General features: G+C 44.3%; 1 protein-coding gene across 1 annotated transcript in view; it reads right to left on the bottom strand.

Moving 5' to 3' along the window:
- The window catches only part of RUNX3 (RUNX family transcription factor 3), a 208156-nt gene that overhangs the window by 22423 nt on the left and 159825 nt on the right, over nt 1-25908 (bottom strand). The window contains exon 6 of the mRNA XM_034413491.3: nt 8933-9094. Within this exon, the coding sequence (XP_034269382.2) occupies nt 8933-9094 (162 nt within the window). The remainder of the gene's footprint in view (nt 1-8932; nt 9095-25908) is intronic.

The raw sequence follows: 25908 nt of genomic DNA, 5'->3' as shown, positions 1-25908 counted from the left end.
TACATTCCTAAAATAGCTGTCTGCTTTTCTGGACTAAGTTACATTGACTGACATGATAAACAGGAGAGAGATTTAACACCCATGCATAAATGTTTATGCTGACTTCCCTTCTTCTTTTCCTTCTGGTTTTTCCCTCCCAAAGCCCTTTTCTGTCTTCTGTTTTCTATAATCTTCCTCCAGGATAAATCTGACTTCCCACCCCAGATGCAATCTTCAATTGATTAAATACAATCATTTAAAAAGATTTCACCTGATTCATCAGCTTGTTATATAAATAAAGATGGCTTTTAATCAGAGTGTTTACAAAAATTACAGACACTACTTGGTATACGATAAGATTCTTTCCTCTCTCTCTCTCAAGCAATAAGTAAGTCTTTCAAGACCTTTCCTTTTTCTGCTTCTTTCCATGTTTTTGTTTTGTGCCTATTATATTGCCAGCCTGTGGGCAGGGATTAGCTTAATCTTTTAATATCCACGCATCACTCAGAACATTATAGAGACTTTATAAATAATCACAGCAACAACATCGCATCTGAAGATACTCTAAATTTTAGTTAATATCCCGAAATTGCATTTGATTGCCTTTGACTCATAAGCTGCCCATTTGAAATAATTAAAATAATGCCTGCTTGCTTCAGAACACCTATTTCCCCAATATGTAAACACACATAGTCATCAAGAATGGTTGTGATCAGGATGGAAGTGTATATATCATTCAAAAAAGAGAGGAAGGGAGACCAAAAGAGAGGTGGAGACTGCCGATCTGCACAAATTGGGCATACACGAATTTACCAGTGTTCCAAAATCTAAGGGCTGCCACAAAGAAGAGGGGGTCAACCAATTCTCCAAAGCACCTGAAGGCAGGACAAGAAGCAATGAATGGAAACTAATCAAGGAGAGAAGCAACTTAGAACCAAGGAGAAATTTCCTGACAGCGAGAACAATTAATCAGTGGAACAACTTGCCTGCAGAAGTTGTGAATGCTCCAACACTGGAAGTTTTTAAGAAGAGATTGGATAACCATTTGTCTGAAATAGTATAGGGTTTCCTATTTGTGCAAGGGGTTGTACTAGAAGACTTTTAAGTTCTCTTTCAATTCTTTTATTCTATTACCTACACAGACCAACCTTTGTAAAGTATTTAAAATCGAAAGTAACCTACGTAATTTGTGTACCTGAAATCAAATGACCCATGCACCTGTGATCAGCTGATCTATGTCTACCTGCCTGCTCAATCTGCTAGCCATATGTGAAGTCTAGGTTCCCACCTAGTGCCCTGGGTATCAAAGGGCCTTTTTGGATTTTCTGAGCCTTCATGCCTACGTGGCCCTTTTGCAAATGAAGAGACCCTGGCCACCGCAGCCCTCCGAACGTGCATTCAAAATTCTAAGACTGTGCTTATAGGTCTGAAAATTGGAGAGGAACTCTTGAAAGGCCAACAGCTCTCCTGGTTTATGCTTGGCGTGGGATTGCACTAGGCCAGGGACCTCCAGGGACCTTTAAGACTCATAGATTTCAACTCCCAGAATTACCCAGCCAGCCATGCTAGGGATTCTGGGAGTTGAAGTCCACGAGTCTTAAAGTTGGCAACTTTGGAGACTCCTACACCAGAACATCTTTCTGATGCTTCTAAGGAGAGAATGTGATGAAAAGAAGGATGCACAGCCACTAAAGGGAAGCTTTGCTAATTTTCCAGAGGGCAACTTTTGAAATCTGTTTTGCCAGCAGGGCTCCCCAACTGGAATGAAGCTTCCTTCGCAGCTGGAGGGAAGAGGGAAATGGATGTCGAGAATCAGCACTCTTACAATAACTTGCAAATTCCTCAATAACCCAATGGAGATTTCCAATGAATGGCCCAGCAGTTAAAGCCATCAGTCTGTCACTTCAGCTCCCAGGGTTGGGTTGCAATCCCAACTCCGTTAGCGGAAGGAAAGGGAAGGAAACCCGTTGAACTGAAATACGGTGTTAAAGCTAGTTCTGACTTTCTGTTTATTTATCCGTGCTAGCTGCCCATGCTGAGGAATACCCTTAGCAAATACAATTATCTGAGTGTCACGCCTGCTGTAGTTAAACAGCACAACCCAATGCTGAAGGGGGAAGGAATCTGTTTGAGACAACCTCAAGGATTGCAGAAACACAGAAATTCATAACGGCTTTAGAGGGAATTAAAAAAACGTGAGACAGGGGGAATCAAAAATTGCCGGATGAGGCCTCAGGCTATTCATTGGCTGTAGAATGCCCATTTGATGTGGGAGAGAAAAATAAAACTTGCAAATTAACAGAAGGTTGGAAAATGGACCTGAATATTTTAGTCAAAGCAACACAACAGCAGAGCAGAGTGGTTAAGGCTCTGGATTAACACGGCGAAGGCCTGCATTCAAATCTATCCTCGGCAGAGTTTCAACGCGAGGATGAGTCAGTTTAACCAGCCTTGCAAAGTTGTTGTTGTAGGAAAAAACAAATTAGTGCTAGGAGTGCCATTTAAGTTCTTGGAGGAAATATAGGATATGAATCCATCAAGCAAAACAGAACACTTGGACCAGGGGTCCTCAAACTACGGCCCGCGGGCCGAATATGGCCCACCAAAGCCATTAATCCGGCCCGCGCGGAACCATGAGACTGCTCCGCCCACATCACCCCACCTACCTGCCGGCCCCCACCTGCCTTCTGGAAGCCGAGGAGGCCAAAAATGAACCCCAGCCTCCAGAGAGAAAGAGAGAGAGGACGGAGGGAGGGAGGGAGGGAGACACACACACACAAACAGAAGTCCCTCAACACCCCCCCACACACACACACAAGGCAGCCACATCCCTTCACTAACCTGCTTTCCATTCCCAGGAGCATAACAAATTAAAGTTAAATTTGTGTGTATTGTTTAATGGACTGCTAAATGGGCCACACCAGAGGTGGGTTTCAGCAGGTTCTGACCAGTTCTGGAGAACCGGTAGCGGAAATTTTGAGTAGTTTGGAGAACCGGTAGTAAAAATTCTGACTGGCCCTGCCCCTATCTATTCTCTGCCTCCCAAGTCCCAGCTGATCGGGAGGAAATGGGGATTTTGCAGTATCCTTCCCCTAGACTGGGGTGGGAATGGAGATTTTACAGTATCCTTTCCTTGCCATGCCCACCAAGTCACGCCCACCAAGCCATGCCATGCCCACCAAGTCACGCCCACAGAACCAGTAGTAAAAAATTTTGAAACCTACCACTGGGAAGGATACTGTAAAATCTCCATTCCCACCCCACTCCAGGGGAAGGATACTATAAAATCTCCATTCCCACCCCACTCCAGAGGAAGGATACTGTAAAATCTCCATTCCCTCCCCACTCCAGGGGAAGGTTACTGCAAAATCCCCATTTCCTCCCGAGCAGCTGGGACTTGGGAGGCAGAGAATAGATGGGGGCCAGTCAGAATGTTTACTACCGGTTCTCCGAATTACTCAAAATTTCCATTACCAGTTCTCCAGAACTGGTCAGAACCTGCTGAAACCCACCTCTGTTTCTATTCCACATCCTAATAGCAATATTCAGTACAGGTTGTCCTCAATTTACGACAGTTCGTTTAGTGACTGTTCAAAGTTACAACATCCCTGAAAAAAGTGACCTCTGACCATTTTTCACACTTACAACCGTTGCAGCATCCTCATGGTCATGTGATTAAAATTTGGATGCTCAGCAACTGGTCCATATTTATGACAGTTGCAGTCATAAGCGGGAGGTCATGGGATCCGCTTTTGCGTCCTCCTGACAAGCAACGTCAATGGGGAAGCCAGATTCACTTAACAACTGGGTAATTAACTTATCAACTGCAGGGATTCACTTAACAACCGAGGCAGGAAAGGTCATAAATGGGACAAAAAATTAGAAGTGAGACACTTAGAAAATGTCTCACTTAACGACAGAAAATTTGGGCTCAATTGTTGTCGTAAGTCGAGGACTACCTGTATTATTTCTCAATCCGAAAGAACTCGCATTACCTCTTGATGCAAGTTGGAATAGAAGTATGGGAAGCCACGGAGGCTGCAGATGACTCAAGAGATGAGCATGCGATGAAATGAGATCTTCGCATGCATTCTTGGCCATCTTAGCATTACATCAGGGCAACGCAATACATTCTGCCCTTGAGAAGTTCACCGAAATTTGGAAGAAATTTCATTGCAAATTCTTGTGCATCAACATGGAATGAGAACTGGGAGGAAAAAAAACTAAAAGCAGAAGAGTTTTAATCTACTGTTGTGCTTTAAAGTAGGTCCCGTTTTATCTTGTTAGCCAATAACAGGTTTTATGCGATTACCCAACTGGGTAAAATAGCATTTGAAGATGTTACCTGGTTAGATAATGAAATGCCTGCCAAGAAATCAATCAAGCTCCGAAAGCATCAAGGTTCCTATGGTGTTATTTTTTTTTAAATTTCAGATAGCAATAAGACTGCTTTCAAAATCTTGTGCGCAGTAACAGGCTACTGAAGAAGAAATACTGAAGAAGAGCTCTGGTAGCGCAGCAGACTAAAGCACTGTTATTAACATCAGCTGCCTGCAATTACTGCAAGTTCAAATTCACCAGGCTCAAGGTTGACTCAGCCTTCCATCCTTTCTAAGGTAGGTAAAATGAGGACCCAGATTATGGGGGCAATAAACTGACTTTGTATAAATATACAAAAGTATGAAGGCTATTGCTTAACGCATTGTAAGCCACCCTGAGTCTCCGGAGAAGGGCGGCATATAAATCAAATTTTAAAAAAAAAAATACAAAGGAGAGGAAAAACGAAAGCAAGGAGATCATCTTGGCTCCATCCATTCTCTGGAAAGGGGAAACTCTGAACCTCAAAGAAAAGTCACTTTCCCTTCATGAATATTTTGAAGCTTCCTTTGGAAAACTCTTTTGCAGCTGCCAAATTAAGCAGATGGGGAAAACCCTTTCAGAGGCCGAAGGGAGAATTTTTTTTTCAAAAGCCAGATCCAGGCAGTGACTTTGGCAGAAAGGAATGTACAGTGACCACCTATCCACTTCCAAACAAGAGAAGGAATGCAATGCCACAAAAGAAGAGGACAAAACCAACGTGTTCCCTTTGGTCGTTCTAGGCACCAAGATGTGTTCTTGGTGCTTCTCATTCTTGGATGAGAAAGCAAAACGTCTTCAAAAAAAAACGAGAAAATCCAGTTGCCTCTTGAAAAAAGCACCTTTGGGACAGTGTAGCACTGATTTGTCAAATTATTTTGTCTCGGTTTACGGTGGCTGTCCTCTGCAGCTATTGTTCATTTCTGGAAAAGATGCAGCTGCTTTAAAGAGCTTGTAGATACTATAAGTGCTCCATTGTCTGCAGGGCATGATTGAAAAAGTAAAAAATGGTGCCCACGGCAAAACAACAATAACACATGGGGCTTTGATCACATTGTTGTGGCTTCCATCTTGAATAATTTGACCATGTCCTGCAGGTTTTCCTGGTGTCATTAAAACACTTGTTCTCTTTACATGGTTTCTCTCATGTTTAACTCTTATCTTTCCCTCAGGAAGGATAAAACCAGGGGTGAAATCCAGCAGGTTCTGACAGGTTCTGGAGAACCGGTAGCGGAAATTTTGAGCAGTTCGGAGAACTGGTAGCAGAAATTTTGAGTAGTTTAGAGAACCGGTAGCGGAAATTTTGAGCAGTTCGGAGAACCGGTAGCGGAAATTTTGAGTAGTTCGGAAAACCGGCAAATACCACCTCTGGCTGGCCCCAGAGTGGGGTGGGAATGGAGATTTTGCAATATCCTTGCCCTACCACGCCCACCAAGCCATGCCCTCCAAGCCACATCATGCCCACCAAGCCACACCGACAGAACCGGTAGTAAAAAAAAATGGATTTCACCACTGGATAAAATACATACAGTAAATATATATTCTTTTACTTTTCTATGAAGACGTAGATAAGTTTAGTATAAAAAGGCAAAGCTACCAAGATTGTTGTGTGGTCCTCCCAGGCTGAGACCAACACGACTGAATTAATTGTTTAAAGAAATTGTAATCGTGGCTTTTGAAACCTGTTGCTGATTATTGTATAAATGTTGCTAGCGTTTTTCCAAAGCGTAACTGCTTTCTTCCAAACGGAATAAGCCCATTTCTGCTACATCTGAAAGGATCCTGAATGTTGAAGTCCTTTCCAGTGCACAAATCTTGACAGAGGACACCACTCTGTTCTTCCCACAAATGACCCACAAAAATCCAACAATGCATCTGGTTGGGCTTTTAATTTTATTGCAGCTTTGATGTATCCTTGCATCTGGCAACATTTGCTACCCAAATAGACCACTGTGGGTGGAAACAGAAGGCTACCCAGTAAAGGAGAAGGAAAATGCATAGTAAGGGAGTATATTTAGATCCATGCTAGCATAAACTTTTCAACTGAACAAACTTTAACTTAAAACATGGCTTCTTCCTCTGTCTTCTGCACATTTTTGGCCTTAAGTCATTTATCTTTTATAGGTAGTCCTTGTTTTATGACTGCCTCATACAGCGACTGTTTCCACTGACAACTGTGATGAAAAAGTAAATTTGCAACCAGTCCTGTAGGAGGTGACCAGGCTGAGCCCAAGGGTGGGGTCAAACACATTTTCAGTTTGGAGTCTCTACTCCCCATAAGAGATCTAAGACATTCTCCCTCCCTCTCTCTCTCTCTCTCTCTCTCTCTCTCTCCCTCCCTCCCTCCCTCTCTCTCTCAAAGTCCGTTGATTCTTATCTGTCCCCTATTTATATATATATACACATACCGCCCTTCTCCGGAGACTCAGGGCAGCTTACAATGCGTTAAGCAATACCCTTCATACTTTTGTATATTTTATACAAAGTCAGCTTATTGCCCCCACAAACTGGGTCCTCATTTCACCTACCTTAGAAAGAATGGAAGGCTGAGTCAACCTTGAGCCTGGTGAGAATTGAACTTGCAGTAATTGCAGGCAGCTGGATGTTAAATGCTGCCTTAGTAGGAGGCATTAGCCTCCTACGCCACTACCTGATTCTCAGGTAGAATTGGTCAGTTAGTTTACTTTTTTGTCATTGCACCTCGTACAATGAAATTAAATGCCATCTTCAGTGAACATTGTAACTATAAAAATAAAACACAAGCACTCATCCTTCGCATTCTCTACAATTGAATTGAAAACCCCTGATATTGCATTAATATTGCACTATACAGTAGAATTCAACATAGTTACTGTTCCAGGATAGAAGCTGTTTTTCAGCCTAATTGTCCTTGTTTTTATTATCCTGTACCGTCTGCCAGATGGTAATAGTTAAAAAAAAAAAGGGTGCCCAGGATGAGATGGATCTTTAAGAATGTTTTGAACTTTCTTAAGGCAGCGGGAGCTATAAAGCTCTTCCAAAGAGGGGAGGGGGCAGCCAATGATCCTCTGGGCAATGACGTTGACCCTCTGGAGCGCTGTCCTATCTGCCACTGTGCAATTGGCAAACCATACACAGGTGCAGTCGATCGGATTCTTGTGAATAGACAGCATGAAATAAACTTATAGCACTTTTGAACTCTATCCTGCCTTCTAACTTCTTGCACCTGATAGTCCTCACATTTACTCCCTTTGCAGGTCTGTAAACCTGAAGTAAGATCGTAAAACAAAGATCAGCGGTTTCGGTTAGCTACTGCTTCTCTTAAAACAGGGAATGGCCAGTCTCAATTGTGGTAGCTTAAATGAGGATGACCTATTTTAAAGCAGTGTTTCTTAATCTTCGCATTTTTAAAATTTCTGGACTTCAACGCCTTGAATTCTCCAGACATTGTGTCAAGCTGGATGCTGTACCACATCAGAGAGAACAAATGCTGCCCAGCAATGCCCATAGAGACAGTAAAGTATAGTGAGCCTGAGTGGCGTAGGAGGCTAATGCCTCCTACTAAGGCAGCATTTAACATCCAGCTGCCTGCAATTACTGCGAGTTCAATTCTCACCAGGCTCAAGGTCGACTCAGCCTTCCATTCTTTCTAAGGTGGGTAAAATGAGGACCCGGTTTGTGGGGGCAATAAACTGACTTTGTATAAAATATACAAAAGTATGAAGGCTATTGCTTAACGCATTGTAAGCCACCCTGAGTCTCCAGAGAAGGGCGGCATATAAAAATAAACAAACAAACAAACAAACAAACAAACAAACAAACAAACTCCAGTTGATTCAAGCCAGTTAACCATTTGGATGCTATTCCAACAAGAGTTCCGTTTCAATTATCGTTTGACTAAAGTTTTGCCAATATTGTTGCTGCTGGTTATTAAGGAGGTAGGGAAGTCCGTAAACTATGGTTAAATAAAAGTCGAAATACCAAGAGAGAAGTATATTTGCCACTCAGGTGTTAACCGTAGGGGGTTTGGTGCTCTCTGAGCTTTTCTTGCAGAGGTTTCATTATGGAAGTAGGTAATGTGTGATGCACTGATGATGTTACCTAGTTTGGTAATTAAATGTCTGCAAGAACACCTACCAAGCAGTGGTGGGTTTCAAATTTTTTTACTACCGGTTCTGTGGGTGTGGCTTGGTGGGTGTGGCAGGGGAAGGATACTGTAAAATCTCCATTCCCACCCCATTCCAGGGGAAGGTTACTGCAAAATCCCCATTTCCTCCCGATCAGCTGGGACTCGGGAGGCAGAGAATAGATGGGGGTGGGACCAGTCAGAATTTTTACTACCGGTTCTCCGAACTATTCAAAATTTCTGCTACTGGTTCTCCAGAACTGGTCAGAACCTGCTGAAACCCACCTCTGCTACCATGCTCAGAGAGCAACAAAGACCCCCAGAATCAATGTGGTGACCGCAATGATGTGATTGAAACTCAACCTGATTTTTTTTTTATTTTTACATAATGCAAATGAAAAATAGGCAGAGCTTTGGTCACACTGTCACAGCCGTATTTTGACTTTTTGAACCATACTCTGAGGACACCTCACAAGTAACCAAAGCTCTTACCTTGAATCTGGCTTTGAGCTTGTGTACCAAAGTGCCCTGGGGTGCCCAGGGACCCCCGAGAATTGACCGTCGTCGGAGTGACTCTCATTGAGTGCCGAAGCCTTTCCAGCTCTCCGTAACGATCTTGGAATTTCGTTTGTTCTTCCAACTTCTGCCTGTGCCCTGAAAAAAGCAGGGGAGTGGGAAATAAATCAGCAAAGACGTTCAGAGTCAAGTCAGAGAAGCCCCCTGACCCCAGAAAAGGTACATGCAAGTAGTCCTCAACTGATGACCACAACTGAGCCCAAAATTTCTGTGGCTGACCAAGGCAGTTGTTAAGTGAGTTTTGTCCCATTTTACGACTTTTTTTGGTCACAGTTGTTAAGCAAACCATTTAAGTTGTTAGGTGAATCATGCAGTTGTTAAGTATAACTGTGCGTGCACATTGTTTGGGCAAAGAGTCGAGGTGGCGCAGATGGTTAGAGTGCAGTACTGCAGCTATTTCAGCTGACTGCTAGTTCAGCAGATCAGCGGATCAAATCCCAGCGGCTCAAGCCTTCCATCCTTCCGAGGTGGGTAAAATGAGGACCCAGATTATTAGGGGGCAATGTGCTATTTAGTATACTGTCTTTGGTGTAAGCTGCCCAGAGTCCTCGGAGAGTGGGCGGCATAGAAATATGAATAATAAAATAAAATAAAATAAATAAATTGGTGTCTAAAAGATTCACCATCACTGCCCTATACCATTGCAGACAGGTGACTGTCCAGTCTCTTCTTAGAAACCTCCCATGATGAAGCACCTATAACTTCTGAAGGCAAAGCTGTTTCCCTGGTTAATTGTCCTCACTGTTAGGACATTTTTCCTTAATTCCAAGTTGCTTCTTTCCCTGATTAGTTCTCATCCATTGTTTCTTGTCTTGCCTTCTGGTGCTTTGGAAAATAAGTTGATCCCCCCCACACACCTTCTTCTTTATGGCAGCCCCTCAAATACTGAAATACTGCTATCATATCACCCTGTACTCCTTCTTTTCTCTAGACCAGCCATACCCAATTCCTGCAACCGTTCCTCGTATGTTTTTGTCTCCAGACCCTCAATCATCTCACTTGCTCTTCTTTGCATTTTTCCCAAAGCCTCAACATCTTTTTTGTAATATGGTGATCAAAACTGCTAAGTGAACGGTTGTCAATCGAGGATTACCTGTACTCTCTAGTACAGTCACCATCTGAGAGTTTAATTAGGTGGGCATCAGTGGTGGGTTCCTCCCGGTTCAGTCCGGTTCCGCCGAGCTGGTAGCGGTGACGATATGATGTCACCGAACCGGTTCCCCCCGCCCTCCCCCCACCCACGTTATTCTTACCTTTTATTTGGCCCCACCCCCAATCTATTGCTGCCTCCTGAGTCCCAGCTGATGACTAGAGGGAAAAAAACTGTTTAAACTCTTGCCGCGGGGCTTCAAAGGGCCGCCCTACAGCTGATCAGTGTTAAAAGCAAACAAATGAGTCGGGTCGTAAGTGCGAGGACTGGTCGTAAGTGCGAGGACCTTCCAGAAATGACTCTGACCAGCTAGCTACGCCCACCTAGTCACATGACCTCCAAGCCACACCCACAAAATAAGCCACGCCCACAGAACCGGTAGTAAAAAAATTTAGAACCCACCCCTGGTGGGCATGGATTTGAAGTCAGGTCTTTGCAGTCTGCTTCCAACTCTCTAACCATGATACCACACCATGGACCTTCATAAGGTGCAAGAAACAGAGCGCCTGGGCTTCTGGAGGCATCTTGTTGGCTCAACGCCATTGGGTTGCTTGTTGAATGACTTTCCTAACTTCAACCAAGTTCTATTTTTGCTTCCCTTATTGCATGAAACACCTGTATCCATTGCAAGATGCAGCGTGTGAAAACTGTGTCCCTGGAAGTGTCCCAAACCAAAACAAATGTGTCCAAAAAAGTCCCATTTAGCCCTTGGCCGTGAATCTGTGGTGAGGGGAATTCCCTCGCAGAGAAATCCTTGCAAAGCAGCCGCTGCAATCTAGGCAGCTCAATCAACATTGTGTAACCGAATTAAACGCCTTGCCCTTTTCTGATATTGTGGTTAAGGCTTTAGACTGGGGAAATCCATGCCAAAGCCTACCTTATATGTGGCAGTTTACTGGGAGACCCTGGGCCAGTCATTCCAGCCTACTCACAGGGTTGTTGTTTGGAGAGAAACTGTGTGTGTGGGGGGGGGGGAGTTTGCAGCTTTTTGCTCCTGCAGGAAATATAAGGTGTGTGGCTCACAATGAATAAATAAAAGCATGCATTCTCTTCAGTTAATTTTTTTGTTTTTATTAGAAGTGGGCGTCACATACTGTAACAACTGGTTCGCCTGGAACTGAGAAGGTGAGCGCTTGTGCACGGCATCGAAAATTTGGAGATTATATAAGACGTGATAGCGCCAGGGCGGGTGCATGAGATGCTGGTCGGAACTAGTGGTTCATTTGAACCAGTGGTGAAATCTAAAATTTGTTACTGTGGGCGTGGCTTGGTGGTGGTGGGGTAATGTGACTGGGTGGGCGTGGCCAGTTGTTGTTTTTTAACTTTTAAAACCATTTTTTCTACAACCTCTTCAGCAAAGGGGTTGTAAAAAAATGCTTTCAAAAGGCTCTGACGATCCCAGCTGAGTTGCCTGATCAGCAGAGGCTTTTTTTCTTTTAAATGCCTCTGCCGATCAGTCAACTCAGCTTGGATCGTCAGAGGCTTTTAAAAGAAAAAAAGCCTCTGATGATTGCGCGGCTCAGCTGGGCATGGGGGGGGGCAGGGATTTTTGCTACCAGTTCTCCGAACCGCCCGCCTCCATCCCTACCGGATTGGGCAATCTGATCCAAACCGGGAGCATTTCACCCCTGATCTGAACCAATCCAAACCGGCAGCAGTCCACCACTGCTTTTTATTCTTGTTGTACAGTGTTTGCAGGTAGTCCTTTAATTACAACATTTGTTTAGTGACCCTCCTAAGTTACAACGACAATGAAGAAGACAATGACTTATATGTCTGGTTTTCACACTTAACGGCCGTTGCAGCATCCCCTTGGTCACATGATCAAAATTCGGGCCCTTGGCAACTGGCAGGTATTTATGACGGTTGCACTGTCCATGGGTCATGTGATCACTATTTGTAACCTTTCCAGCCGGCTTCTGACGAGCATCAATGGGGGGGAAGCCAGATTATCTTAACAACCTCATAATTCACTCAACAACTGCAGCTTAACAACTTTAGCAAAACACGTGGTAAAATGTGGCAGAACTCACCTAGCTACCGCCTTGTTAGCAGTGGAAATTTTGTGGTTGTACGCTGAGGACTACCCGTACCAACTCTGAGCCTCTTGATATGAGCTGAAGTATTTGTAAGCTTTTAAGTTCCCCTATAGAAAGCCAAGTTCCTTCTTCCAAGTTCTAAACTGCCCATCCTTCTGTGACTTTGATTTTTATTTTTATTTCAAAGATTTCCTTTTGGTCTTTAAACTCAAAGTTATGGCCATCATTGTACATATATGGATGGAAAGTAATCAAGGAGAGAAGCAACATGGAACTAAGGAGAATTTTCCTTTTCAAAAGGCAACTTTTGAAGTTGCCTTGAAGATGTTTTGCTTCCCATCCAAGAAGCTTCTTGGAAAAGCACTTTTGGGACAACCACGACCTGGATGACTTAAAATCTCCACAGACCTTCCAATTCTGTTTATTCTGTATATACACCTAACATCAAAAACATCATCAAAAAAGGTCAACAAAGAATGTTCTTTCTGCACAAACTCAGAAAGCTCAAACTGCCCAAAGAGCTGCTGATTCAGTTCTAGAGAGGAATTAATGAGTCTGTCATCTGCACCTCCATAACTGTCTGGTTTGGCTCTGCAACCCAACAAGACAGACACAGACTTCAGAAGATCATTAGAACTGCAGAAAAAATAATGGCTACCAACCTGCCTTCCACGGAGGACCTGTTTACTGCACGAGTCAAAAAGAGGGCTGTGAAAATATCTACAGACCCCTCACATCCTGGACATAAACTGTTTCAACTCCTACCCTCAAAACGACACTATAGAGCACTGCACACCAGAACAACTAGGCACAAGAACAGTTTTTCCCCCATGCCATCACTCTGCTTAACAACTAATTCAAATAATTTACTAAGACTGTATTACTATTATTCTTCTCTTCCTTACTAGTACTTATCTCTTCCCACTTATTACTATAACCATGTTTCTTGTATCTTTCAATTTATATTGTTTTTACTTGTTTCCTAGTACGATTTGATAGCTTATTAGTAACTTTGACTATCAGTAAGTGTTGTATCTTTTTATTCTCGATGAATGTATTTTAGTCTCCTTATGTACACTGAGAGCTTATGCAACAAAGACAAATTCCTTGCGTGTCCAATCACACTTGGCCAATAAAAAATTCTATTCCATTCCATTCCATTCCATTCCACTCCACTCCACTCCACTCCACTCCACTCCACTCCACTCCACTCCTCCCCTCCCCTCCCCTCCCCACCCCACCCTTATCTATCTATCTATCTATCTATCTATCTATCTATCTATCTATCTATCTATCTATCTATCTATCTATCTATCTATCTATCCTACCTCCTATCTTGTTCAAAGAAGGCAGAACAGACAGCAAAGAAACTCTGTTGGCTAAAACAGCCAAGGAGCTACTGCATTTTTTTCCCCTTGGCAGCCACCAGTGCAGTTCCAAAGGAAGACAGCCAGTATTTTCAGATTCTTCCGTGCCCCCCCCCACCCCCACACACAACACAAGGCGAGCACGTTGGCTCCCCTTGCCCCGAAGTCCCCTTAAGAAGATATGTATCGCTACGACATCAAATGGCTGAAATGTTTTCCATCTGGAAGGATGGATATGAATCTGATACGGCAAGCCGTAATAAAAAACATACGGATCCTTTGGGGCAATGTGGAGACATGGACATCGGATGCTGGAAAGATATCTTTCAACAAGAAGAGGGGGGGAAAAACAGATCTGGATCTACTGTATTTTGTTCAATCTCCTGGAGATCGATTTATTTATTTAGTTAGTTCAATTTATATGCCGCCTTTCTCCGGAGACTCAGGGCGGCTTACAATGCATTTAAAAAACCATTATAAAAACAGTTAAAATTAAAATATTAAAACTCATGCACACCATTCATGGCCAGATCTCACAAGATCACAACAGCGAGATCAACGGCCCCAGGCCTGCCGGAAAAGCCAGGTCTTCACCGCTTTTCGGAAGGCCAATAGGGTGGGAGTAGTCCAGACCTCAGGAAGTAACTGGTTCCAGAGAGCTGGGGCAGCCACAGAGAAGGCCCTCCCCTGCGGGCCTGCCAGCCGGCATTGTTTAGCTGAGGGGATCCAGAGGAGACCAACTCTGTGGGATCTTACCGGTCGATGGGAGCTATGTGGAAGAAGGCGGTCTCGAAGATAACCTGGCCCTGAGCCATGTAGGGCTTTAAAGGTAATAACCAACACCTTGAATTGTGCCCAGAGACCAATAGGGAGCCAGTGCAGCTTGCGGAGAATTGGTGTAATGTTAGTGTATCTAGGTGCACCCACTATAGCTCGCGCGGCTGCATTCTGAACCAACTGTAGTCTCCGAACACTTTTCAAGGGTAGCCCCATGTAGAGCGTGTTGCAATAATCTAACCAATCTATCGATCATAGATTACAGAGGTTGCCTGGCGTCCAGGGGCCTAATGAGAGCAATGACGAATCAACGGTCGACCCCCAATTCTATTTCCCCCACCATGCTTGATCCATAAGGTGAGCAAAGATTAAGTAAACCTTCCCCCCAGAAGCCAACGAGATAATTTATAATTTCAAAAATACTCCACGTTCCCCCTTTTTTTCTTTCTTTTCCCCCTGAGTGGAATTATAAAACAAAATATCAGGCATTATAATTATGGTGTATTATGGTGTTGTGCTCTTGCTCTGTTTTGAAAGAAATCCTAGAATGAGTCGCCAACCCACTGCAGCCAAGGAAAACATAATTTTCTTATAGGAATGTGCAAAGTTTTGGATCGGATGCCCCAAAGGTATCCAGAGCACAAAGGGTGTGTGAAAATCGCGCCGGTCTGCATCTTGGCTGCAGGCTGGAGGCGTGTTTGTGCCCCTCTGTACTTTGACGCTGCTTCTTTGCACAGAATCCGAAGTGCTGCATCATTTCTTTATTCTAATTTCATTTCTCTTTTCTTAATTTTTCTCCCTGTCCCTAGGCTGGGTCATATATGGAACGGTTTGTAATAGAATTACTGCCTGCACATTTTCAGCTAGTCTTTAAATCAGGCTGAAAAATCTGACCTAGTGGTACAAGTAGTCCTGGACTTACGACCACAATTGAGCCTAACATTTCTGTTGCTAAGCGAGATATTTGTTAAGTGTCCCATTTTACGACCTTGCTTGTCACAGCTGTTTAAGTGAATCACTGCAGTTGTTGAGCTAGTAACATGGTTCGTAGATGAATCTGGCTTCCCCGTTGACTTTGATTGTCAGGAGGTCGCAAAAGGGGATCATGTGAGCTCAGGAGACTGCCACCGTCATAAATGTGAGTCAGGTGGCAGGCGTCTCAATTTTGATCACGTGACCGTGGGGATGCTGCAACGGTCATAAGTGTAAAAAATGGTCACAAGTCACTTTTTTCAGTGCCATTGTAACTTCAAACAGTCACTAAGCAAACTGTTGTAAGTTGAGGACTAAGTCTGTGTGTGTGTGCGCGCACACATACATATCAGTGATGGGTTGCTCCCGGTTCGCACCAGTTTGCAAGAACCGGTAGTAAAAATTTGTAGTAGTTCAGAGAACCAGTAATAACATTGGCTGGCCATGCCCCCGAACCAGTCCCGGGCCTGATTGCCACTCACTTACCCCGCCCACCTCATCAGAAGCTTTTTTTTTACTTTTAAAAGCATTTTTTCTACAACTTCTTCGGCTGAAAAAATGCTTTTAAAAGTAAAAAAAAAAAGCCTCTGATGATCGTGCTGCTCAACTGGGATTGTCAGAGGCTTTTCAAAGCATTTTTTCTACAACCTCTTCGGTCGAAGAGGTTGTAGAAAAAAAATGCCTTTAAAAGCCTCTGGTGATCCCAGCTGAGCTGCCTGTTCGTCAGAGGCTTTTAAAAGCATTTTTTTCTGCAACCTCTTAAGGCTGTAGAAAAAATGCTTTTAAAAGTAAAAAAAAAAAAAAAAAAAAGTTGGCCACGCCCACCCAGTCACATTACCCCCACAAAGCCATGCCCACAAAATAAGCCACTCCCACAGAACCGGTAGTAAAAATTTTAGAACCCACCCCTGATACATACATACACATACACACTGGTACAGTGCATGTGTGTATGTGTGTGTGTGTGTGTGTGTGAGTACAGAGACTGTCCTTGACTTACAGTCATTCGTTTAGTGACCATTCAAAGTTACAACAGCACTGAAAAAGTGTCTCATGACCGATCCTCACACTTATGCCCTTCACAGCATCCTCACAGTCACGTGATCAAAAGTCAGGTGCTTGAAAACCAGCATGGATTGACGATGGCGGCAGCATCCCAGGGTCATGTGACCCCATTTGCAATCTTCCCAACTGGTTTCTGACAAGCAAAATCAAGATGGGGGTGGGGGGAGAAGCAGGGTTTGCTTAACGACGTCACAATTTAATTAACAACTGCAGCAATTTGCTTAACAACCAGGGTGGACAAAAAGGGCCATCGAATTGGGTGCGACTCGCTTAACAACCTTCCGTTGTCCTAACTGTGGCAATAAGTCAAGGACTAGCTATACTGTATATGTGTAATTTCCTGTGAGATATCTGGCCTGTGATACTGAGGTCTGGCAAGAGGTTTTTATTGATCAAAATAATTCAAGAAGAAGCATTCAGGAAGCCTTGCCTCCTCCAGATAAATAGTCTGTGCTGAGAAGAAGGGGAAGGGAAGGAGGAGGAAAAAATGCCTAAGGAATTTCATAATGACAAACTGATCAAAAGACTGAGCTATCAACATCATAGATACTGGGGGGTTGGGAAGGGGGGAAAATAAATCCTGTAAAATTTCTTCAGAAGAGAGAGGCTGTAGGCGGATCTGCTTCTTGTTACCACAATCAGTTTATCCAGATTCATTAATATGGCAAATGAAGGAAGGAAATTAATTTCTTTAGCTGCATCTGTATTTAATCTATAGCAAACATCTTGTACCTCTAATATATTATTTGCTTCTCCGGTGGTTGTTTTAGGACTGGCTGAAGGATCCTTTCCTTTCCTTTCCTTTCCTTTCCTTTCCTTTCCTTTCCTTTCCTTTCCTTTCCTTTCCTTTCCTTTCCTTTCCTTTCCTTTCCTTTCCCTTTCCCTTTCCCTTTCCCTTTCCTTTCTTTTCCCTTTCCTTCCTTTTCCTTTCCCTTTCTTTCCCTTTCCTTTCCTTTCTTTTCCTTCACTTCCCTTCCCTTCTTCCTCCCTTTATTTTCTTACCTTCCCCTCCTTTTCTTTTCCTTCCCCGTGCCTCCCTTTCTTTTCCTCCTTCCCTCTCTCCCTTCCTGTTCCCTTCCTTTTTCCTCCCTCCCTCCCTCTGTCCCTTCCTTTCTTCCTCATTTTCTTCTCCCTCCTTCCAGTTACAGCAAGGAAGAAATACGATGACTGAGAACTTCATCAGCTTATCTCTTCCCTACAATTTTTAGCTGCTTTTAGAAAAACTGCCGTTCCATCAGAAAGAATTGTCCACCCCATCAATAACAAGGTTTTTTTTAATTTAATTTAATTTTTATTTTTGTGCCCTGCTTCCCAAGTGGTCTGATTTCCTTGGCTTATACTGACGCCTTCAAATACCCCATGCCTGCCTCCATTTAAACCCTGCTTGTAACACACAAAGTGTTTGAAGGTCCTGAACAGACACCCCCACCCCCACCTACCTCCCCCTAGGCTTCCTTGTTCACCCAAATCATGTGGGATGCATAAAACGTGTTTGGTTTGGGAAGGATTGAGAGAAAGGAGAACTTCACTGCAATTGGAAATTGAGCAGCTGATCCACTCTGCAGCGCTTGGCTCTGGCTGCTGGAAAGAGATGGCTTTTTTTTAGCAAGGAGGGCATTTGTGTGCGGTTCCAAAGGAATGTAAATTGCAGAAGACACCCTGTCTCCTCGCATGGAACATGTCCACCACAGAGATCTCATTATCCACATGTTGAATGTGGGCCTATTCATCCCATTTGGAAATGGAAATTGGTTTCTGCACACCAAATAAGGTCTTTAAGATCCTTCTGCTTTCTGGGATGGATGGATGGAAGGAAGGAATAGAATAGAATAGAATAGAATAGAATAGAATAGAATAGAATAGAATAGAATAGAATAGAATAGAATAGAATAGAATAGAATAGAATAGAATAGAATAGAACAGAATTCTTTATTGGCCAAGTATGATTGGATGCAGAAGGAATTTGTCTTTGGTGTATATACTCTCAGTGTACATAAGGAGAATAAAATATATTAGTTGACATCTGCCTGCAATTACTGCGAGTTCAAATCTCACCAGGCTCAAGGTTGACTCAGCCTTCCATCCTTCTGAGGTAGGTAAAATGTGGACCCGGATTGTGGGGGCAATAAACTGACTTTGTATAAAAAAGAACACCGCTTTGGGGTGGGGGGAGCGAAAGCCCTACTAAGCAGGTATATACAAAAGTATGAAGGCTATTGCTTAATGCATTGTAAGCCGCCCTGAGTCTCTGGAGAAGGGTGGCATATAAATTGAACTAATAAATAAATATTCATCAAGAATAAAAAAATTCTTAATGATAATCAAGGTTACTAATAAAGAAGGAAGGATAAAGAAGATAAAATTCACTGTAACAGCATTGCTAAAAAAGCACAAAAATTGTGAATTTAATTCTATGGAGAGAGAGGAGAGGAGAGGAGAGGGGAGAGGGGAGAGGGAGAGGGGAGGGGATGAGGAGAGGAGAGGAAAGGCAGTTACAACTTCTCTACAACATCTACAGATATTGTCCGAAGGTTCATATTTATTCTTCAAACAAAAATGAAGCCATAATATTTAACTAATAGGGGTGGGGGCTGGGAGAGGAAAAAGTGGTTTTTCTCATGTGATGATTGGGCCAGGCATAAAGAAATTAACATTATTATCCTCCGTTGGTGTTTTGTAATGGGTTGGCTGGAGTTAAGGAAAGGAGATGCGTCATATTTACAACAAGCCTTTTATGGAGGCCTGTTCCCACGATGCTGGCTCTCTTTTTCTCCTCAAGTCATGGGACAGCTCCCCCAACGTGATCGGATATCCAAGGGCCAAGCGCCATGGCTGTTTGGTTGCTGGAATGCAGGGAGATGCCTTCTCTTGCGCCAGAGAGTGGCCGCCTCTCCTTTGGCAGGACTTGCCCTGATTGGCAGTGAACCTGCTAGGATCGTGAGGGCGAACCTATGGCATGTGTGCCACAGGTGGCATGCAGAGTCCTCTCTGTGGACAAGCCAGCTATCACCCCAGCCCAGCTTCACCGCGCATGTGTGTCAGGGGTGGGTTCTAATTTTTTTTACTACCGGTTCTGTGGGCGTGGCTTATTTTGTGGGTGTGGCTTGGTGGTCATGTGACAATTATTTAGGATTTAGCAGAGGTACTAGTTGACCAGGCTTTTAACTGCTTGCAGAGCTGTACCGATCTACCCATTTATTTTTTGCAGGCACTGATCTACTCATGTATTTTTGCAGGCACTGGTGTACCCATTTGTTTTCTTTTAACACTGATCAGCTGTAGGACGGCCCTTTGAAGCCCCGCGGCAAGAGTTTAAACAGTTTTTTTCCCTCTAGCCATCAGCTGGGACTCAGGAGGCATCAATAGATTGGGGATGGGGCCAAATAAAAGGTAAGAATAATGTGGGGAGCGGGGGGCGCGCGGGGTGGAGGGCAGGGGGGCAGAACCGGTTCGGTGACATCATATCGTCATCGCTACCAGCTCAGGAGAATCGGGCCGAACCGGGAGGAACCCACCACTGATGTGTGTGTGCCTTCTGCTGGCCAGCTGGTCTTTGGGCGTCTGCTGTGCATGCGTGGGGTGCATGCAGAGGACATATGTGCACATGTGCAGGGGGCGGGGCTCATGGGGGGGGCAGATTGGTGCAGAAGGCTTTCCAGGCCCAAAACAAGGCATGGGGGGGCCTCGCACTGTGCCCCCGCGCCCCATTTTGGCTTCCAGGTTGGTGCAGGAGGCTTTCCAGGCCCAAAAGGGGGCGCAATAGTTAAAAAAAGCTACCGGTTCTTCCGACGATCAGCTGTGCCGCACGGTTTAGCTTTGCTAGAAAGCAGGAAATCCTGCTTTCTAGCAAAGCTAAATCGCGCGGCACAGCTGATCCCCTCTTCCTCACTGTTCTACTTACCTTCCTAAGCCTTTTTTGGCGCGCACTGCACATGCGCACACAGCGCGCATTTGGCACGCAGCGTGCATGTGTGGCCAGCAAACGGGTAGCAAACCGGTTCAGATTTCACCACTGGGTTGTACAGGTAGTCCTCAAATTACGACCACAATTGAGCCCAAAATTTCTGTCGCTAAGTGAGACATTTGTTAATTTTGCCCCATTTTAAGTCCTTTGGTGCCACGGTTGTTAAGTGAATTAGGTGAATGTCGCTTCCCCATTGAACCTTGTCAGAAGGTCAAAGAAGAGACTGGACTGCCATCTGTCAGAAATGGTGTAGGGTCTCCTGCTTGGGCGGGGGGGGTTGGACTAGATGACCTACAAGGTCCCTTCCAACTCTGTTATTCTGTTATTCTATTATTATAAGGTCGCAAAAGGTGATCACATGACCCCAGGAGACTGAAACCCTCATAAATGTGTCAGTGGCCAAGCATCTGGATTGGGGAAACTGCGATGGTCGTTAAGTGTGAAAAATGGTCATGTCACTTTTTCAGTGCTGTTGTAACTTCAAACAGTCACTAAATGAACTGTTGTAAGTCAAGGACAACCTGCATTGGTCGTGTTAGCCATTCCTGACTTGCAGTAAAAGGGAGAAGTGGCCGCTTGCTAGAAATAACCAGATGTTCAACCAGCTTATATTTGTGTCTTGAACAGGGGCTGGACTTGTGGATATGATCAAGCTTTCATGTGGAACTGTACACCGTGAGAAGCCTGCAGTTGTCATCTTTTGCACACTGAGCACAGTTGCTGAAGCCACAAGTGTAGGCCACAGTCACGATCACTTGGCATCTCAGCTTGGTACCAGCTGCAGCTTAAAGAAACCTGGATTCTCTCAGCTGTGAGTGACCTATCTAAATGTTATACAGATGTACCCACTTTTACATCTTGCAACAAGCAAACTGGAATGCATCTGTGCACAGAAATCGGCACTTTTTCCAACTTTGCAGTAGTTTTGCCTTGCAGAAAATATGCATGTATTAAGCAAGCAAGCAGACAGATGGATAGATAGATAGAGGAAAGAATGCGCAAACATGAATACATTAGAGTTAAATGCATAAATAAATTACAGAAAACCCTGAGGTTTGAAGAAGTGTGATTCCCTATTTAGGAGGGGGGTGGGGGTGGGGGGAATGAAGGAAGGGAACCAGAAAATAATCTAAGGAGGGCAAAGTATTTCAAAAAGCACTGAAAGCTAGCTGATGGTCCAAGCAGAAAGAAAGAAAGAAAGAAAGAAAGAAAGAAAGAAAGAAAGAAAGAAAGAAAGAAAGGAGGGAGGGAGGGAGGGAGGGAGGGAGGGAGGGAGGGAAGGAAGGAAGGAAGGAAGGAAGAAAGAAAGAAAGAAAGAAAGAAAGAAAGAAAGAAAGAAAGAAAGAAAGAAAGGAGGGAGGAAAGAAAGAAAGAAATGAGGGAGGGAAGGAGGGAGGAAAGAAAGAAAGAAAGAAAGAAAGAAAGAAAGAAAGAAAGAAAGAAAGAAAGAAAGAAAGAAAGAAGGGAGGGAGGGAGGGAGGGAGGGAGGGAGGGAGGGAAGGAAGGAAGGAAGGAAGGAAGAAAGAAAGAAAGAAAGAAAGAAAGAAAGAAAGAAAGGAGGGAGGAAAGAAAGAAAGAAATGAGGGAGGGAGGGAAGGAGGGAGGAAAGAAAGAAAGAAAGAAAGAAAGAAAGAAAGAAAGAAAGAAAGAAAGAAAGAAAGAAAGAAAGAAAGAAAGAAAGAAAGGAACTGGTCCCTGGCACCCAAAAGATTGGGTGTTCTGATGATCAAGAACATCTGCACTCTGCAGCATTTTATTTTCCCCATATAGATACTAAATGTTTGGGTTTGATCAGGGGTGAAATCCAGCAGGTTCTGACAGGTTCTGGAGAACCGGTAGCGGAAATTTTGAGTAGTTCGGAGAACCGGCAAATACCACCTCTGGCTGGCCCCAGGAGTCAGGTGGGAATGGGGATTTTGCAGTATTCTTCCCCTGGAGTGGGGAGGGAATGGGGATTTTGCAGCATCCTTCCCCTGCCACGCCTACCAAGCTACGCCCACCAAGCCATACCACACCCACCAAGCCACGCCCACAGAACTGGTAGTAAAAACATTTGGATTTCACCACTGGGTTAGATGAGAATTTCTCTTGGTTATCATAAAATCTCCTTTCTGTATTCATTTCTGGGAAATATTCCTAGACAAAATCAGTGGAAGAGTTTTCCCAGAAAGAAAGATGGAGCAAGTTGAAGGAACTTCTCAGGTGCAATCATGGAAGAGGGCCAGATTAGATAAAAACATCAAAATAGACTTTGAAAGATAGTGGGGAGAAGCAAAACAATTGAAGGCTAGCAAAAATCTGCAGTTGTTTACTAAGGATTAATCTTCTAGAATCTAGCTCTAAACAGTTTTCAGTCTCTTTTCAGGGAGCTAAGGAAACATTCAGTTTGCATCAAGCCTATCAACAGCCATTTTGCTACACGAATTGGAAACACGGTTTTGATCAAAGGGAACAGTGAGAACACTTCCGCTAATTTCCTTCACCTCCAACTGTCCAAAAGAGGACAAAGCCTTCACTTCAGAGCAGTGTTTTTCAAACATGCTGGCTGGGGGATTCTGGGAGTTGAATTTCATACATCTTAAAATTGCCAAGTACAAAACCTTCCTCAATCTGGTGGTCTTTAGCCATTGTTAGCCCTTTGGGGCAGGGGTGAAATGATCCCGGTTCGGACCGGATCACCTGATCCAGTAGCAATGGTGGCGGGTGGTTCGAAGAACCGGTAGCAAAAATCCCTGCCCACCCTCCATGCCCAGCTGAGCCGCATGATCATCAGAGGCTTTTTTTTTTTTAAACCTTTAAAAGCATTTTTTCTTCGGCTGAAAAAATGCTTTTAAAGGGCTCTGACGATCCCAGCTGAGTTGCCTGATCATCAGAGGCTTTTTTTTCTTTTAAAAGCCCAAAAAAATGCTTTTAAAAGGAAAAAAAAGCCTCTGATGATCAGGCAACTCAGCTGGGATTGTCAGAGTCTTTTAAAAGCATTTTTTTTACAACGTCTTAGAGGTTGTAGAAAAAATGCTTTTAAAGGTTTTAAAAAAAAAGTTGGCCACAGCCACCCAGTCACATTACCCCCCCCCCACTAAGCCACACCCACAGAACCGGTAGTAACAAATTTTACATTTCACCCCTGCTTTGGGGTAATCCAGACAAGACCACACCCAGGAGTTCTGGGTCTATCTAAGGCTGCAATCTCAGTTGTCCCATATCTAACTCTTGGTTAGTCTATGGCTCTTCCTCCTTTCTCTCAAGGTTGTTCCCAGGTGCCATTACACCATACTGAGATTCTTCCACAGTTCAGAACATAATTAAGTTCTGCTGGAAGGAAGGTGTGGAAGACCACACCTTCCTTCCAGCAGAACTTAATTATGTTCTGAATGTTATAACTAGAGGCTGATTGTACCCACCTATATGCCTTCCACCAGTGGTGGGTTTCTACCGGTTCACCCCAGTTTGGGCTAACCGGTAGTGGCGGGTCGGCAGGAGGCTCCGCCCACCCACCTGGATGTCATCACGGACACTGCGCATGTGCAAAAGGTTCTGCGCATGTGCAGAAACCCCCTGCGCACGCGCGCTCCCAGTTCCGAACTGGTAGCGAAGGTAAGAGGAACCCACTACTGCCTTCCACGTTTGTTGGGACGACAAGTCCAGGAACGCTAGCTGGGCATTCTGGGATATATAGTCACATCACATCTGGAGAGGTCCAAGCTAAAAAAAGACTGGCCTGCAGCAAAGCATTCTACAGAGGTTGCATGGAAGCCTTAAATTGGAAGTCTGTTGCTGTCGCTTCCATTGTGGGGGATGAATTTGGAACAACACAAATAGATCTGTGTGTGTTTAAAGGCCTGGAAAGTAACAGGGATGGAGGCCATGACAGATTGCTTGGGGCTAATATATATCCCTGCAGCACTGAAGCCGAGAAATAGAGTGGGAGGAAGCCTGCAGATGGCACTGTAAGACTAATCATAACATCTGCAATCTATGGAAGATGGGATAGACAAAGATAAGTTTTGATCCAGGGATAATTTCCCACAGGGAGAGACAAGCTACTCACTGGAGCAGCTGATCTGCTAGGAGCTTCTTCTACGTTATGTGTTTCTTTCCCCCCCGTTGCATGTTAGACTCTTGAGCGTGAAGATGAGTGATGCATGTAAAGCAGATGTGGGGAACTAAGAGCCATCCAGATGGGACTGGGCTCCCAATATTCCAATATCCCAGCCATCATGGTTAATAGTGAAGGCTGTTATATTGGCCAGCACACAGAAAACCACAGGACAATCACTCCTGAGGTAGGACAATGTTTCCGCCAAGTCAAGAGCCTTGGTGGCGCAGCAGACTAAAGCACTGTTAAGTAATACCAGCTGCCTGCAATTATTGCGAGTTCAATTCTCACCAGGCTCAAGGTTGACTCAGCCTTCCATCCTTTCGAGGTAGGTAAAATGAGGACCCGGATTGTGGGGGCAATAAGCTGACTTTGTATGAAAAAGAACACTGCTGGGGGGTGGGTGCAAAGCCCTACTAAGCAGGTATATACAAAAGTATGAAGGCTATTGCTTAACGCATTGTAAGTCGCCCTGAGTCTCCGGAAAAGGGCGGCATATAAATCGAATCAATAAATAAATACAATAAATGAATAAGTCACTTTTCTAAAGAGACGCCTGGATTAGTCTGATCCCAGAGTGATATTACGTATCTAGGAAGGAAGGAAGGAAGGAAGGAAGGAAGGAAGGAAGGAAGGAAGGAAGGAAGGAAGGAAGGAAGGAAGGAAGGAAGGAAGGAAGGAAGGAAGGAAGGAACAAAGATTCATTTGTGGGTCTGCCAATTTTTTATCTGCTGATTATAACTAGCTTTTAAGTAGGGCTACATGATATGGGCTGCAAAAGTTATTATCTATATAACTTTTATCTACAAAATTATCTATATCCATGATGGCGAACCTATGGCACACGTGCCAGAGGTGGCACACAGCGCCCTTTCTGATGGCACACGAGCCATCGCCCCAGTTCAGCTCTATTGCGCATGCGGGCGCGCCTCCCTTCGGCCAACTGGTCTTTGGGTCTCTGCAGTGAATGCGTGGGGGGGAGCTGCGTGCATGGGGGATGGGGTGCATGCAGGGGGGCCCATGTGCATGCGCAGGGGGCGGGGCAGGGAAGTGCATGTGCATGCATGGGGGCGGGGCGCATGCAGGGGGCCGTGTGCGCATTGTACTTTGGGGGTTCGGGCATGAGCTTTGGGCACTTGGTCCGGAAAAGGTTACCCATCACTTATCTATATCTTTCTGCTACCATCTGCAGGTCTTTTACATTTCTCCAGCCAAGATCCGGGAGGGTTATTTGGAGGAGCAGCTCCCTCTGCCAATCTGTCAAAAGAGGCTGGGGTTCAGCTCCTTGTCAAAAAAACAAAACAAAAAAACACCTCTGGCAGTTAAGCTTTGCTAGTCAAGCTATTCATAGAGACAACAAGGCTTTGCTCGGGGGCCAGAACTGGTTCCCATCAATTATATGAGATTTTAGAATTTCCTTTGATATTTTAAATGCCACGAGGGACATTCTCGACTAGCACTC

Source organism: Pantherophis guttatus, chromosome 10 (assembly GCF_059756535.1).
Source record: "Pantherophis guttatus breed Tessera chromosome 10, ASM5975653v1, whole genome shotgun sequence".
NCBI lineage: Eukaryota > Metazoa > Chordata > Lepidosauria > Squamata > Colubridae > Pantherophis > Pantherophis guttatus.
Note: the sequence above shows the minus strand (reverse complement) of the source record. Positions and strands in the feature narration are given on the sequence as shown.